The sequence below is a fragment of the Eutrigla gurnardus genome (assembly GCF_963514095.1).
Source record: "Eutrigla gurnardus genome assembly, chromosome: 11".
NCBI lineage: Eukaryota > Metazoa > Chordata > Actinopteri > Perciformes > Triglidae > Eutrigla > Eutrigla gurnardus.
This window is the reverse complement of record NC_139925.1, coordinates 16,822,210-16,839,581: the sequence shown is the minus strand read 5'-3', so window position 1 is coordinate 16,839,581 and position 17,372 is coordinate 16,822,210. Positions and strand designations below refer to the sequence as shown.

Genomic DNA, 17,372 nt, shown 5'->3' with positions numbered 1-17,372 from the left:
TTTCAGTGCTTTCAGATCAGCAGGTAAATGTGTGTGTTTATGTACCTGGTTCTTCTTGATGAGCAGCTGTACAGTCTGCAGGTTGTTTCCGTGGTCGGTTGATGTGGCCAGAGCCATCCTCTCCTCAACCCAGAGCTAGAGATGAGAAGGAATTTATCATTAATGCTAATAAGCCAACCAGTATCACTATTAAATGATTAGTATTAATGACACGTTTGCTACTACTTCTACTAATGTTACTACTGCTCAATCCATCTCTGCCACTTCTAATGAGAAGAAACATCACATTTGGTAGTACTAAAGTACTATCACCAGTATTACTGCTAATAATAATACTTCTAATGCTAAGGGAACTCTAACTGCTGCTGTTGTGCACCCAATGCCAGTAAAACTGCTGGTAATAATACTTCTACTGTCCAGCCTAAGTTTTAGTAAAGTAAAATGTTTTTCTGCAAAACACGTATGTTTCAGTTCAAGCTGTCCGTTTCTCATCCAGATCACATCACATGAGGTCAACAGTAAAACACACCTCACTTCCTGTATTAGAGGGGTTAAAGGTCAGCGCTCTACCTCCACTCTTCCTGTCCGAGACACTCTACTTACGATCTCGTCCTCCACGTCCCGGTTGAACTGGTGGATCTCGCGGGAGGCCATGAGGTTGTCTCGTCTCTGCTTCAGTGGTGCCTGGAGGGCCTGGAACTTATTCTCCACGCCGATCCTCTGGCCATCCACCTCCTCGGAGCCTTTCCCTTCCTGACTGAGGGCCTGCGACTGGCCCTGCAACTCCCCCACCTCCTTCTGACGCACCTCCACCTGGCTCTCCAGGATCTGCGGGACGACGGTTTACAGGTCAGAGAAGGAGAAGTTCGTAAAAGCACACAGACATAAGGACTCAAAGCAAAACTGCTTTTACAAAAGATCAAAGATGCTTCACAAGCCCCTTCTCATCTTCTCCTCCACTCAGCAAAGATCTGTGTTAGAAAAACCTTGAGAAACGGACTCAACAAAATATTTCTCCAATGACGAAGTGATGATCATCTTCTAGCAGGCAGATGGTGTACCATCAGTCTTCGCTTCACAGAAGAGTAAAAACACACAAAAAACAGGTGGACTCTGGGTTAAAATGAGAGCAGAGAGGAAGACGATGAAGAGCAGAGTAATCCTTTCTCTCCTCTGACTCACTGTACAACAGATCAAACGCTACTACTGATCTCCCTCTAATGCTTCATCACACACACGCACACACACACACACACACACACTCTCTCTCTCTAAAGAAATTAAAGCACAGATCTGAAGAGAAGACAGATGATAAGAGAAGTAAAGCCGCTCTATTAGACTGAAAATACAAACGTCATCCCTCAGACAGCTTCATGCTCTCAGTTCTTTCTGTTACTGGTGGACACACACACACACACACACACACACACACACACACAGTGTGGGCTGTAACACATCAAATGAAATATTACATAACTGCTGTGCGAGTGGGGTGTGAGAAAGAGTGTGTGTGTATGTAAGGCTGAGACTTAGTGGATATGAGTGTGTGTGTGTGTGTCTGTGTAAGGCTGAGACTTAGTGGATATGAGCGTGTGTGTGTGTGTCTGTGTAAGGCTGAGACTTAGTGGATATGAGCGTGTGTGTGTGTGTGTGTGTGTGTGTGTGTGTGTGTGTGTGTGTGTGTGTGTGTGTGTGCGCGTGTGTGTGTGTGTGTGTGTGCGTGCGTGCGTGCGTGTGTGTGTGTGTGTGTGTGTGTGTGTGTGTGTGTGTGTGTGTGTGTGTGTGCCGATCCAGTGGAAGGATTATGTAAAGGGTGGTTAGACTCACTTTCCTTTCAGGACTGTAAAACATGAGAAATGAGTGAAGAGGCTCCCTTCAGGAATTTAAGAGCTTTAGATCACACAAATAGACATAATTTCACAAAATTATTTTGAAAAAATCGGTCCAACTGCAGGAATTCATTTTACCAATCACTCTCTGTTTCATTATTACTTCACAGTTGCGTGCCTATGTTGAATTAAATACTATCTGTAGAGTTAAGGCTGCTGGGAATGTCATTCGTTTTGCATGTATTTGGTCATACATTTGAATTTTGACCTGATGATGGCGCTAGATGTGAAGTTTAGGGTTTATTGAGAGTCTTTCATCCTGACGGGAACATATATTTCTGAAACAAGTTTCATGGAATCCATCCAATAGATTGAACTAAAAGACCCCTCTATGTTTCCCTTGCTGAGCTGCAGTGACTGGTGGAATGTAAATAAGTACATTTACTCAAGTACTGTACATAACAAGTGTATTCTACTTGATACTTCTACTCCACTACATTTTAGGGAGAAAGTGTATTTTTTAAATGCACTGCATTTGTTTGATGACTTTAGTTACTTGCTACTTTGCAGATTTAGATTAACAAGACAAAATATTATCAAATACTAATTACTATGCAATATTATAGATTAAACTACCAAGCCATATATAAAGTACAAATTATGAGGAATATCATTTTTGGTATTCAGAAATGGGCCATTATGCATAATGACTAGTTTTACTTTTGGTACTTTAAGCATATTTTCATACTAATAATTATGCACTTTCTACTAAAGTAACATTTTGAATGCAGGACTTTTTTTTAACACTGTAGTATGGCTACTTTTACTCATGTATAATAGATGAGCACTTCTTCCACCACTGGTGATTTCTACTGAAGCCTCAAATCATCTTCAGCTGAACATTAGAAGCTTTTTTTACGCATACAGCGCCAGTGAATTATGTCCTTCATCTCTTACAGGGAAGGACAGGAGGAATGATTACAGCCACTAATAACTCTTTTTTATGCACATACAATAAAAAGTCTGGTAATGTGTATGTGTATGTCCTTAAAGGGGTCACAAGCCAAAACTGTTGTGAATCACTGAAAAACACAAAAAAAACTGCTTTAAAAAAAGAAAGAAAAAGATTAAGGAATGACTCATTTACAGTCAGTGTTTTGTGTCAATGGTATACAAAGTGTTAAGTTCCCCATTAGATCTCACTGTGCATCAAACTAAGAGCCTTTACAGGAAGTTTACAGTTTGTTTCCAGGAACACATGTATGAATGAAGGCAGGCAGTGACACCGACACAGGAAGACCTTCCGGTATTAGAAACGAGGAGAAACATTCTTTCAATCCCCTCGTTAGTTTCAGAGATCTGAAGAACTGCATGGATCAGTAAATGTGTTCCTCACCTGCTGTTTCTTCAGCAGGATGTTGACAGAGGTGAGGTCTTTGCCGTAGTCGTCAGACTGCAGTTGTCCATCCAGGCCCCCCAGCCACTTGTCGAGGTCGGCGCAGCTCTGGGTGAACAGCTCGGCCTTGTTGGCGTCAAACAGACACTTGGCCTTCGTCTGGGTGGTCGACTCCAGGTCCTCCCACATCTTCTTCAGGGACGCCAGATTCTCCTTCACCATGGCCTCAGTCTCCGGCTTCTCTGCCATCAGCGTCTGCCCGTCCTGAGAGACAGTACTGCTTTTTTAAAACTCAGCTATGACTAACTCATTCAATAAAATTGTATTAATCAATGTAGTCTCTTTGACCCCAAAGAATGTTTGGCAGTGACAAACTATGATCAAACACACTAAACTGTGTTTAATATTCAAGCGAAGGTCTCAAAGTGTCCATAGATACTAAATATGACGAGTTGTAGAGAAGAGAAAAATGTGGATAAAATAGTGGACGACATGTTTAATTTACTTTCATATATTGGTGCAGCCATAAAGAAGCCATATCCTGGAACTTGAAAATGGGAGGGAATTTATGGGATTCACTGAAATGTTTAATGAATTGCTCATTTCAAATGACACCGTGTCACAGTTGTGGTTCAAACCCTTCCCACCTTGTCGATCTTGTCCAGCCACTCCTTGTTGGACTGCAGCTCGGCCATGAATGCCTGGTGTTTGAGCCACTTGCTGTGGAGGTTCCTGGCCTCGTCGTACGACATGTCCTGAGCTGTGAGCATCTTCTCGTTGATCCAAAGGGACAGCTGCAGACACAGACAATAACTTATCTCAACTTAGAACCACGAGAATAAATGGACATTAAAAACCTGGTTACTGCAGGTATTCTGAACAGTTTCATATAAAGCACGTGTGGTTTACCTCCTGGCAGTCTTGCAGGAACTTCTGCAGGTCTCTGTTGTCCTTCAGCCGCGTCAGCAGGTCAGTAGCAGCGGCTCGGTTCTTCTTGTGTCTGTAGAACAATAATCGATATCGTCACAATATACACGCGAGTTGTATTTTTCTGCACTTACCTACAACCATTTTTAACCTGAAGGTGAATTTTCATACTTCCAGATACAATAAAAACACTTTTTAAACCTTAAATCACCAAGTCATGTGGTGCAGGAAGGGTCTGAGTGCCTCACTTGAGGGAAGGTCATGATTAAAGATAAGTATTTATGACTTTCATCAAGTAACTTATCTAAAACAGTCTAAAGCCCGGTTCTGTAGCCCTAAAAGCTGCTGTTAAAATATTGTGAATTTTTAATATCCTATATATGGCGATGAAGAATTATTTCTATAGATGAATTTGATGTTCAAAATACATTTAACTGGCTGTTTCGACTTTCTCACAATATCACTCGCCTATCAATATGGCACAAATAAATCAGTAATTTAAAGAAATCCTGTATCTCGTTCACCTCTGGTCAATGGAGTCCACCTTCTCCTGGATGCGCTCTGCATTGATGTTGCCGTCGGATACCAGGCGGCGTCCGGTGTCGACCACGCCGCTGATCTTTTCCTCGTTGGCATCCAAGGTGGTCATGAAGTCCTCCTGCTTCTTGATGGCGGCCTCGGCGGCCTCCAGAGTGGTTGGCATCTCAGTGTGAGCTAACACGTACTCCTGATGGACAAACACAGACTCAAGTCAACTTAATGAGTCATATGTACAACGATTACAGCGGAGGAGCCATCTCCAAACAATGTTACTACAAAATGTATGAAAAGAAAATCACACAATACATTAAAATATAAGATGTAAAACATTATATCATGCAGAAGTTAAAATATAGGAATAAAACAGTATTTCAGAAATAATTTAAAAAATATAATAACGAGGAAGACTGGTATAATACAAATAGGATATGTGTATATAAAAGTACAATTTATAAACCTACAAAAAAACATCTAAATATGCTGCTGTAATGAAGGACTTCTACCACTTGGTGGCAGCCTCTGACCCTCTCATAGTGAAAGGTCAGGGACCCAGTCCTCGGTAGATTGAAGGACAACAGGAGAAGACAGAAAGTCATCTGAAATATGTCAACTGTCACTAAAGGTCTTGTTTCTTCCCGACCAACAGTTCGGACACAAAGATAACCAGTTAACAATTATGTGAGAAACAAAAGCAGGAAGTTCTCCTTGACGACAGGTGTGTGATGACATCATAGGTGTCTACCTGGTTGTTGAGGAAGGCTTCAGCCTGCTTGGTGTCCCTGAGGAAGAGCTGGTAAGCGTGGGACTGGGACAGCAGGTTCTGTCGGTTCTCCCACATCTTGTGCAGCTCGTTCCAGCCGGTGTCGAGCGCCTGCAGCCGTTGCCGCAGGAACATGTACTGGGCGTCTGTCTGGCCCTGCGTCACCATCTCGCCCATGTCCCGCATCTTCTGGTAGTCCTCCTCGTAGTTGCGGATTTCGTTCTTGATGTTTTCGTGCTGGGTCAGCAGCTTCTCGGCCTCGGCCAGCGTGTTGGGCATGTCCTCTGAGGCGATGGCGGTCTGCGTCCGCGACAGCCACGACTGGAAGTCGTCCAGGTCGCGCAGGAACTGCTGCAGCTTGCTGGCCTCGCCCAGAGACTCCTCCCGGTTCTTCATGGTGTCCTGGACACAGAAAACAGAGGGGGTCAGACATTCACATTATGTTCTTTGTCTTGTAGAGTCTTGGTGCTCCTGATTATACACCGTGACAGATTCTCTCCTACCTTCATCTCATCCCAGACACCGGTTATCTCAGCCAGGCGTCCCTTGATGGCCTCCGACTGATCCGGGTGTTCCGAGGCCAAACGGTCCGCCTCTTTCCCCAGGTCGCCCAGCTTGTCTTCGATGGCGGCCAGGTCGCGCTCCATCCCTGTCAGTTTCCTCTGCAGAGCCATGACGCCGGCCAGGTCATTCCCCAGCTCCTGGGTGGACTCAATGACCTGGAGGAGGACAGGGAGGCAAGAGTTTAATTACAGTAAATAAGTCACTGTAGAGCAGCAACATTAAATAACAATGATGATGGAACTCAAAACAGTTCATATTTTGTTGTGCATTATGTATGAATAAGCGGTGTTTTCCTTTTGTAACATTCTGACAGATGAAGATCCAAGCAGGATCCAAATGAATAAACTGGCACGGAGTAGTGTGCAGGGTTATCCTCTTTCTCTGTGATGCTCTACTGATAGTCGAGGGCCTTAGTGATGTGCATATAATTAATCTATTTAACATGTTTGCAGTGTACCCATGGATCTACAGACAACGATCACTGGATTACTTTGATAAACCTCTGCTGTGGTGGATTAAAGTGCTGTAGGAGCGGAGGACTGTTTTTTGCTCTGTTGGTACCTTGGTCTTTTCTTTGATCCAGGACTTGGTCTCGTTGCACTCCAAGTGGTAGTTCTGGACGCCCAGAGCCGAGCTCAGACTGTCTTTCTTCTGGTCCACCAGATCCCTGAACTGACTCCACCTAGACGGACAGACAGACAGACAGACAGACAGACAGACAGAGACACCGTCAGCAACAAAATTAACCATGTACCTCTCGGTTGGGTTACCCGTTTAATCTCCATTTAATTACTTTCTTTGGACGATCTGAATCTGAATCATAGTATTTCTTTGAAATATCTTCTTTCAAAGAAACTCAGTCACAGTTCATTTAGTTGACTTATCTGATTGCTCTTTATTTAACCCACTTACCTACCTTAACTTTAATTTATTACCTGGGTAATCAAAGTTTACTTACTTGTACATTTCCCAGCCGTCGGACTCATAAAGGATTATCTTATTTTATCTTACTTTGTTCAGCTATTCAGTCTTACTTTAATTGGCTCAGTAAACAGATCTTATAGATCCGTTTATCCTAATCGATTTATCTCATATTCAGTTTAATTACTTATTTGATCTGTTTGATTATAATCTATTTACATGTTTAATCTCACTTCATTTAGCTGTCCACTCTCAGTTTGACCATCTAGGTAATCAAAGAGTGCACACAACTCCTTAATGCTGGTTTAGTCAACCTAATACATTGATATATCTGTAATCGTTTCACATTTTATTCACTTTTTTAGTTGTCTGTTTGATTACAGTTTCCCTAATTTTATATCTCACAGAAATCATAGTTAAGTTTCCCAAACAACAATATCTGTTTATTTCCCCTTTTAACACCAGTTTGGACAGCTGCTGAATCCCAAATCATTACCTGATTATGTTTAACCACATATTAATTATTTGCTTGATTGCATGTACCATCATCATGTACCATCATATAACTTGGTCATTCAAGTTTATTTCCCCTTTTAATTAAATAGTTGTTAAATTTTCCCTTTAATTCCAGTTTAATTACCAGTATAATCTCAATTACATGGTTAAATTTAATCCCAATTAGATTACCTGGTGTTGAGTTTGTCCTGCTGCGCTTTGATCTCCTTCTCACTGGGATGTCCACTATGGATCAGTTGCCTAGCAACTTGGTTGACCACGGCAACCCGGGATGCCTGGTTGTTCATCTCTGGCTCCAAACTCTCAAACCTGCACGGAGAGACAGCAAGTTACACAGAATGACAAAATCAACATTAAAAAAATTGTTTCGAGTTTGATTAAGTAATGTATTTTATCACTAACACTTCTTTAACATACAATCCTACATGTTTCAGTCATTAGAGGGTTTGACCTTTGACTATTCTTACCATTATTTCATCTGATACATGTTTTGATTTTTTAACATAGATACTTCACATAACACAAATTAACTCTTGCTCAAAGTTGATTGTGACTTTGAGCTGAGTGGGACATTTTACTGTGTAAAAACAAATATATCAGCACTCAACTGTTTCTCAATTTCTCTACTGACATGTACGGTTACCGGCTGACATATACAGCAGTAATGATATGTCTGTATTAAACTAAAATAATCTGATAATATCTGCTGGTTTCAGAAGCAAAGACCTTAATTGTTCGATGAATTCAACAGGCTTCATGATGTGTTTTAGAGGGAAACATAGTAATGAGGTAAGCGTGAAGTGAAGTGAACTGTTTACAGCTGAACGTTGCTGCACAAACACACACAAACACACACTCGTCTGGGAAAGGATCCATGTGAAGCTTTGTGGTCAAACAATATGACGAGACAAGTGGCTGAAAACCAGAGTCAGAGCCATCTGTGTAACCACAGTCCAAAATACACACACACACACACACACACACACACACACAGACACACACAGACACACACAGACACACACACACACACACACACACACACACACACACACACACACACACACACACACACACACACACAACCTGTAGTTTGATGTAAATAACAGTTTACTGCTCCGGTTCCCACAGTCTCATTGGCTGAAACTGTCTCACTGCAACTGTCTCACTGCAACTGTCTCACTCTGCTGCAGCATCCAAACTCTTAGCATTAAACTCTGTTTGTTTTGCACGTTCAGTTTCAATAACATTTGTTTAACATTCCTCCTGATAAGAGGCCAGCATCAGGTAGAACGGACATTCCTCAAATATTCGGTGGTGGTTCTTACAAGTGGAGTTGAAATGATTATTCAGGTAATAAGTGATTGGTTGAGATTTATAAAATTTAGATTTTTCACTATTTTCTGACATTTTATAGATGAAAAGGAAAAATGATAATTATTAAAGATGGCAACATGCTGTAAACCCAAACTCTCACCGGTGCTGGACCACCTCCAGGTCCTCCAGTTTCTCGGGGATGTCCATGCTGTTGAGCCACTGCTCCTTCTCATCGATCCACACTTCGCATGCGTTGGCTTCACTCAGCATCCTGTAGAGAGCCAGAGCGTCCTGCAGCGCCTGCTTCCGGAGCCGCGTCAGCTCCACCACCTCCTTATAGCGCTCCTCGATGCCCGCCAGCCGGCTCTGAACCTGCAAACACACGAATACCAGCCGAAGGCCATCAGTGATTGTAGAGAAAGTGAAAGCAAATCACCCTTATTTTAGATTCTACAGAGTTGTGTTGTGTTTGCTCTGTCAGAGCTTCACCTCTTCAGAGTTGGCCTTCTCTGGCGGCAGCGTGCGAGACTGTTCATGCAGAGCCTCGAGGACCGGCCGGTAGCTGCCGATCTCCTCGGCCACGTCCTTGTGTTTCTTCACCAGAGCCTGGGTGGAGAACTCGTCATGGCCGACGTCCACGCTGGAGACGATCCGCAGCACGTCCAGCATCCACGTGTCGATGTCGTCGGCATCGGCCTGCAGGGAGAAAAAAAACATACATTTAATATAATAATACTATAGAATGTGTCGCTTTGTGCTTTCAAATCCAATCAATAGAATTCTGCAAGAGACTATGAAAAAGTGTTTTCACCTGGAACTGGTGCTGGTTGCAGGCCTCCTGCAGACGAGCTTTACGGACGGCAGAGAGACGCTCCAGAGCCGCCCACTGCTCCTACAGAGACGGGAAGGAAAGGAAGGACGGTGTTATGAGGTGATGCAATAGCAGTGTTTGAGGTAGGACTCTGCTCGTTTTCCCCTGCATACCTGGATGTCTTGGATGCGTTCTTTTATCTTGTCTGCTCCAAAGTGATTGTTGGCCACCAGCTCCTCGCCCTGTTTGATGGTCTGCTGCAGGTGGGCGGCTCGCCCGCTCATCTCATCTTCGAAGGCTTTGTGCTGACTCAGCAGGCGCAACGCTCCCGTGAGATCCTTCCCATAATCCTCAGAGGACAGGATCTGCTCCTTCTCCCGTATCCAGCCCTCCTGCAGACCACAGACACATTCAGGCCTCAGTGACAGAAGACTTTAATTGTGATGAAACTCTGGTTATTCAGCTGCCGGGTAAACGTTTAACAATTCTAATATAAGGAATAATAATAACCTCTTCGGCCATTTCCCAGAAGAACTTCCAGAGGCGGCGGGACTCCTCGAGGCGAGCTCTGCGCTCAGCCGCCAGCTGATTCAGCTCCTGGTAGCAGAAATCCATGTGAGCAACCCTGTCCCTGATGATCTGAGGATCGCAGGGCTTATAACCTTAGGAGGGGAGAGGATATAACATTGTCACGCTCATTTATTTCTGTCACAACGAATGACAATTAAGAGCGAAATAGATAATTAATCTACAATTTCTTCTATCCATCTGTCTGTCTGTCTCACCCTCCATGTCATCGGCAAACTTCTGAGCGTTGCGGTTGACGGTTCGTACTCGATCGGCCTGGATGCTGATGTCGGCCTCCACCAGAGCGTGTTTCTGCAGCAGGTCCTCCACACCCAGCAGGTGTTTCCCATAATCCTGAGAGAGCAGCAGCATCTGCAGGGATGGGAGACAAGGATCAAAGGTCAAAACATCCTCTTTAGATTGAGACATGTAGGATCTTAAAGCCAATAAATCAGGAGTATTTTGATGTAGTAAGGTCAAAAAGTTTCAGAATTGTATCTGTTCTTGTGATGTTTCAAACGTTTCAAAATGTAGTCATTAAGTCACTTCGTGTAATAATAACAGTAAAAATATACAACTTGTTAAAATAAAAAGATTTTAGCATCAACAGTTTTCCACATTTAGACCTAAAAACACCCCCTGTCCTGATTGGTCCGTGCCTCCCCACCTCCATACCTTCATCTCGTCCATCCAGTCCATGATGTAGAGCATCTCCTGGAAGACTCTCTGCAGGCCCAGGTTCATCTCCAGTCTCAGCCTGCGGGCCTTCAGCAGCTCCAGCAGGTACTCCCACAGCCGGATCACGTTGTCCTTCCTGGCTGTGATGCGTTTGATGTCATGGTAATTCTCCGACTCCATCTCCTTTGCCACGGAAAGCACCGCCTGCACCAGTAAGAGGGAGGAATGAATGGACAACAAGACAGATCTCGACGTTTTTGGGGGTTCCAACACTACAAAAGTAAAGTTTTACGTTTTCCAAAAGTGACATTTTATCTAATAAAACCACAAACAAGATGAACCTTTTCATACACAAAATGTGAACGATATTAAATGTTTTCATCCTAAAGTTTTACATCACTAAGACTGCTCTTACAAAACCTTTAGACATATACATTTGATTTCAATGATTTAAATGTAAAAGAAAATGTGGTTTGGTTCATATAACTACTATTTATTCCAACCTGAAATGGTTTGTTCCATATGAAAAAAGTTTAAATAGTTAAATTTTAAAAAGGAAATAATAATAATGGCTACTTTTAAGAAAGATGTCATTGTACAACTACTGTGCTTCAATTTATTTTTGTTTTCTTACATGTTTTTGAATGCCAACAACAGACCCCTTTATTCAGGGTTTAAATGCTCCTGATCAGGGTTTAGATCTGTGCACTAAAGGTTACAAGTCGATGTCTGTACTGTTGTTATCAGTGGTCCCATCTGATACAAGTTTATTTCAGTCTCATTCTGTGTCTAAATCCGTTTCCAGCCGTGATGAACTGACCTGAACTCGCTCCTCGTAGGCTGCAATATCTGTTTCTATGGCTTCATGTTTCTTAGTAGCAGCTTCGACAGCCTGGAGGTCAAATCCAAAGTTATCCTGGAGGAGGGCAGAGGAAAGGTAACAAGGAGAGGAGAGAGGAAAGGAGACAAGAAGGGAAAAGATGAAAGCAAATAATGAGAGGAGAGAGAGGAAGATACAAAGGGAGGACAGAGGAAATCTAAATCTGACATTGTAATACTTTCACACGATCTGGAGAAATCTACCACCTTTACCACCAGCTTTTACAATATTATATGGTTAAACAAAGTGTGTGTTACCTGCGAGACCAGCCGCTGGTTCTCACTCAGCCACGTCTCCCTCATAGCGGCTTTGCGGTCGAAGCGTCGGGCAAGCTGCTCCAGCTTCTCCTGACGAATCAGCTCCGTCCTCAGAGCGAGCTCCCGCTCGTGCTCCGCCTTCTCCAGACGCTCCCACGCCTTAACACCAACACAGCACAACATCAGCAACACAGCTACAGAGAGGCCGGATCACATGTCGATAACTACAGCAGAGTGAGCTCAATATTAATATGTTAAGTCTTTGAAAGAATTCAATAGCAATATGTTGTTATTAATGCATTATTATGTCAATATTCTTGTTATTGTTTTTTTTTAATAATGTATTTCTTTTATTTTTAACACACTTACAGACTTTCTTTTAATATACACACACAGAAACACACACACACACACTATTATTATTATTAAATATTCTATATTACCTTGTTGATGTCAGAAATGAGTTTGCCCTCTCGAGGAGTGTAAACTTTCTGGTTGTTGGCTCTCATCTTACTCTGGATGGTGAACAGAAGAACCTCCAGGTTTCCCTTCTCTGTGAACCTGCACACAGAAAAACACACACACAATTATTATCGGGCATTTGGTTTCAGTTGGTAGTTCAATGAGAAAACGTGAGCAATATAATAAAATCTAATACAACTCAGGCCTCAAAAATGACCAGAGAAAAAAATCAGACAGTTCAAGCATTCAACCCATGTCATGCTAATTGCTAAATATGATTCACAATGCGTTTGTTTTTGTGTCCACTCCATAGTCATAGTCAAGAGGGTGTAAATGCATAGACCTTTGTGTCTGATTTTCTTTACAAAAGTAAACATTAGCTTTGCTTAAATTTGTTAAAACATGAATACTTTGTGAATGGTTTATGGTTTAAACAGTTAAACAAGTGAGGACAGTTAGGTTTATTTGGCTCAACAAAAACCCTTCCTGATTACCAAAAGCCATGTTTCTTTTTTTCCTGCAGCTGTAATGAAATCCTTTCTCTAATGTCAGAAGTGCTCTGACTCTTTCCAGGTAACAACGTCTACATGTGTGCTCAGGTTTGGACCCCTGCTTCCAGTCTTCACGCTAAAAGAGTTTAACCATATGTATTTCACACACAGAATGACTTCCTCCTGAACATTTCACTCTCTCTTGTGAAGCATTTGACAAATCATTACAATCATCCTTCAAATTAATTTTAACGATTACGGCGGACTACAGGAGTTTTAAAAGCCTAATAGATTTTCAAGTCAGGCTGCAGTATGCACTTATAGAAAGAACAAACTTGACAGCTGTTGTTCTCTCTAATCTCAAACCTGCCCGAGGGAGTAACGCACCGCCTCACATGATCTCATGTGATCTCATTGGGAAGCAGATGTACACATAATGGAGACTGACTAGGTGCAACAACTTCCTGTAAAGCCTTCACATTACCAGTTAATCTGGAGTGAACATCAGTACAGAACAAGGTCCTGGATCAGGTGACCCCTCTAGTTGTCAGAGGGGTGAATTGGGAATAAATCAACCAAAAACTCCTGTAGTCTGAACCCGTCTTTCAACACCCCTGACCTTGTCTCCTACTCCTGTTCAGGATTCTTTTTGAAAAATACATCACGTGAAGTTTGGGGAAGCTTTAAATTTACCACAGTGTGTGTGTTTACTGACTTTGGGGGTTTCTCCACAGTGCGGTAAGTGTTGAAGGCCTGCAGCTGCTGCTGGACTCCCACCAGAGAGTTGGCGAACTTCCTGTTGTTGAGGATGATGATGGTCTGTTCGATCCACTCCAGCAGGTCTGATGCCAGTGACTCGTACTTCTCAATCATCTTCTCCGTCTCGATGGCGTTGTCCAGAACCTGGAGAACACGTCACACAAGGAAAACACACTTAAAAACCCAACAGCATGGTTCTTTAACGCCTGCTGAGGTGAGAACATATCTGGGGTGTTCACCTTGCCGATTCTCTTCCCCTCCACCTTCAGCGCCTTCATCTTGGAGAAATAGTGGTAGTAGGTCACCACGTATGTGATGATGGACTTCTCATCAGGGTGGTCCACACTGATGTCTACGGACACACGCAGAAAACTGAGATCAGAGTGCATACTCTATGAAAATGTAGGTGTGTACATCTTTATTCTCCCTCACCCTCAGCGTCCAGCAGCTTGGTGAGACCCAGGTGATTCTCAGCCAGGTTGAAGGCATTCTGCAGGTTGTAGTGAGCATTGGATTTCTTCAGCTTATCAAAGTCGATCAGGTCCGGTCTGGAGACAATGATAACAAACAAAAACAAAAACACTTCGTAATTAATAAATAAAAACAGAAAACGAGAGAGGTTGAATTCAATAGGAATTCCTCCGAAAATGTTTTAATTACTTGGATTTTTAAAATATTTTATAGATTTTGTCAGTTAACAATTGTACTTCTTGTGACATGAGGGTCGACAGGATGTTTCGCCAGCCTTCCCAACAGGTTGAAAACATTCATTCTGGTGAAAACATGAATTATTTATGATGTTGTTGGCCTAAAATTACTCTCAAAATAGTGGACTGGGCTTATAAACCAAGGACAATGTGAACGCTTCCCCCTCAAAGGCTGCTGAAACCACTAAAATGTTAGTAGCTCGTAAACTCCAACTTAAGTCTCAGTTTCAGTCAAAAACAAACCCCCAAATGATATATGGTATATAATACTGAGCAGAAGGGGATTAACTTGATATAAAATTGATGTTATCTTCTGAATATCTGATCTGTGACTGTTCTTAATATTATTTGGTGTAATGTGCATAAAGGCAAGCCTCAGTTTGGTTTGAGGGAAACGGTCTGCTGACTTATCAGCTGAGACTGCAGTGATTAAAGAAAAGACTGTCTGCAGTGCTGCAACAGAACATGAGGAATGACGTGATGGAGTCATTCCTGTTTGTGGAAAATAAGGTAGCAATAAAGTTTATCTTCAAAGCTACTTTGTGTTGAATTTCTCATGTGATCATAGCAGCTTTTAAATGCTTCTCATGGCATCACGATTTAGCAACTTTCTTATTAGAAAAAACTAGAAACATTTGGATACACATTATGTTACAAACTTCTGGTTTGTAACACAATGTGTAGTAGCAGTAGTAGTAGCAGCAGCAGTGGTAACAGTATTAGCAGTACACTACTACTACTACTAGTGGTACTATTTGTAGTAGTAGCAGTAGCAGTAGTAACAGTAATAGCAGCAGTAGAAGTAGTAGCATTAGTAGCAGCAGTAGTAGTGGTAGAAGTAGTAGTAGTAGAAGCAGTAGCAGTAGCGGTTGTACTAGTAGTAGTAGTAGCAGTAGTAGTAGCAGTAGTAGCAGTATTAGCAGTAGCAGTAGTAACAGTAGTAGAAGCAGTAGTAGTATTAGAAGTTGTTGTAGCAGCAGTGGTAACAGTATTAGCAGTAGCAGTAGCAGTAGTAGTAACAGTAGTAGCAGCAGCAGTAGCAGTAGTAGCAGTAGTAGTAGCAGTAGTAGTAGCAGCAGCAGTGGTAACAGTATTAGCAGTACACTACTACTACTACTAGTGGTACTAGTAGTAGTAGTAGCAGTAGCAGTAGTAACAGTAGTAGCAGCAGTAGAAGTAGTAGCATTAGTAGCAGCAGTAGTAGTGGTAGAAGTAGTAGTAGTAGAAGCAGTAGCAGTAGCGGTTGTACTAGTAGTAGTAGTAGCAGTAGTAGTAGCAGTAGTAGCAGTATTAGCAGTAGCAGTAGTAACAGTAGTAGTAGCAGTAGTAGTATTAGAAGTTGTTGTAGCAGCAGTGGTAACAGTATTAGCAGTAGCAGTATTAGCAGTAGCAGTAGTAGTAACAGTAGTAGCAGCAGCAGCAGTAGCAGTAGTAGCAGTAGTAGTAGCAGCAGTGGTAACAGTATTAGCAGTAGCAGTAGTAACAGTAGTAGCAGCAGCAGTAGCAGTAGTAGCAGTAGTAGTAGCAGTAGTAGCAGTAGTAGCAGTAGCAGTAGTAGAAGTAGTAGTAGCAGCAGTGGGAACAGTATTAGCAATAACAGTATTAGGAGTAGCAGTAGTAGTAGCAGCAGTGGTAACAGTATTAGCAGTAGCAGTATTAGCAGCAGCAGTAGCGGTAGTAGCAGTAATAGTAGCAGTAGTAGAAGTAGTAGTAGTAGCAGCAGTGGGAACAGTATAAGTAGTAGCAGTATTAGCAGTAGCAGTAGTAGCAGTAGTAGTACCTGTGTTTGTGGATGAGAGCGTTGAAGGCCATCCCGTCTCTCCAGCTGGTGCTGAAGTTGTGGATGTTGACGTTTGGATATCTGAACAGGAAGAGGAAATCACAGCTTGTCAGGTTCTTATGTCAGACCAACGCTACTGAAAAAGGTATTTCGCGTTTGTCTTTTCCACATCACATTTCATTATTTTATTGATGTCAGTAAAATTAAACTAATGGGACCATCACTGGGAGGACTTTTTTATCCTTGACTGTACACATTATACAGAAATGAAGATTAGGATTTGTGTTGGACAGTATAAAGCTGACAAGGGAGAAAATACATCTATTTCACTTTATTCGGGGAGAAGAAAAGATGGCAACAGGGCTGATGGGAAATGCGGTCTAAACTTGGGGAAAGCACTAACAATCAGAAATGTAGAAGTAAGATACTGATTTTTAAACTTGTGTGTAGACTCTTACCCTGCCGTCTTCATCTGACACCAGAGCAGCAGAGCATCTTTAGCCGACTTCTTCTCCTTGTTGTCCTCCGTCTCCACGCTGATGTCCTGGATCTGTGACACACAGAGATGGACAGAGTAAGTGCCAATGTAACAGACTTTTAATGAGAAACATGACCGCTTGTTGCAAAATCTGAAACTTTTTGTATTCTTTTGTATTCTTTGTAGGGAATAACATTTATTTAACAACATTAAATTACGCATAAAGTATTAACCATATCTCTGCTGCTGTTGCAGCTCTAAAACATGAATTGTGAATGTTTGGTTTCTGGGACAATATTAACAGGTTTATTTTTAAAAACAAAAAACATAACGTGCCGTTAAAAGATTAACAGCATATATAAAGACATCATTGCATCCCTAAACAAAATAAATGACTTAGATTTTCCCAAACTGTTGCTTTAAACTCTTTCCCTTATGCATTCTTGTGTAATCTATCCAGAGCGTGGTCTACTGCTGACATGATGCTTCCTCACTGCCATTCCTCACATCAACAAACACAAGCATCTGTACTTCAGTACTGGTGAAGACATTCACAATACATTCCCTTAACCTCAACCATCACCCCTCTCTTACCCAACTCCCTTACCTTCCAAAATGTGCTCACAAAAAAGCCCCCACTGTCCAAACATGTTCTCACTTTCTACACATATGAATACCATCAAAACAATGTCATTCCTTTATAAAAACACCTTGCATGTCCTCATTTTTCTGAAT

At 42.1% G+C, this 17,372-nt stretch overlaps 1 protein-coding gene across 5 annotated transcripts in view; it reads right to left on the bottom strand.

The window, feature by feature from the left end:
• LOC311020475 (spectrin beta chain, non-erythrocytic 1) overlaps nt 1–17,372 on the bottom strand; it is a 103,882-nt gene that overhangs the window by 19,455 nt on the left and 67,055 nt on the right. For all 5 annotated transcript variants that reach the window (XM_084020507.1, XM_084020508.1, XM_084020505.1 and 2 more), the window contains 25 exons: nt 16,618–16,709; nt 16,160–16,240; nt 14,105–14,220; nt 13,912–14,024; nt 13,629–13,816; nt 12,404–12,521; nt 11,961–12,119; nt 11,644–11,739; nt 10,821–11,027; nt 10,364–10,517; nt 10,089–10,240; nt 9,752–9,970; nt 9,579–9,659; nt 9,257–9,463; nt 8,928–9,139; nt 7,625–7,762; nt 6,578–6,698; nt 5,956–6,171; nt 5,435–5,854; nt 4,677–4,879; nt 4,135–4,225; nt 3,873–4,019; nt 3,226–3,489; nt 604–828; nt 46–135 (listed from right to left, as the gene is read on the bottom strand). In XM_084020507.1, coding sequence (XP_083876633.1) covers nt 46–135; nt 604–828; nt 3,226–3,489; nt 3,873–4,019; nt 4,135–4,225; nt 4,677–4,879; nt 5,435–5,854; nt 5,956–6,171; nt 6,578–6,698; nt 7,625–7,762; nt 8,928–9,139; nt 9,257–9,463; nt 9,579–9,659; nt 9,752–9,970; nt 10,089–10,240; nt 10,364–10,517; nt 10,821–11,027; nt 11,644–11,739; nt 11,961–12,119; nt 12,404–12,521; nt 13,629–13,816; nt 13,912–14,024; nt 14,105–14,220; nt 16,160–16,240; nt 16,618–16,709 — 4,110 coding nt within the window. The remainder of the gene's footprint in view (nt 1–45; nt 136–603; nt 829–3,225; nt 3,490–3,872; nt 4,020–4,134; nt 4,226–4,676; nt 4,880–5,434; nt 5,855–5,955; nt 6,172–6,577; nt 6,699–7,624; nt 7,763–8,927; nt 9,140–9,256; nt 9,464–9,578; nt 9,660–9,751; nt 9,971–10,088; nt 10,241–10,363; nt 10,518–10,820; nt 11,028–11,643; nt 11,740–11,960; nt 12,120–12,403; nt 12,522–13,628; nt 13,817–13,911; nt 14,025–14,104; nt 14,221–16,159; nt 16,241–16,617; nt 16,710–17,372) is intronic.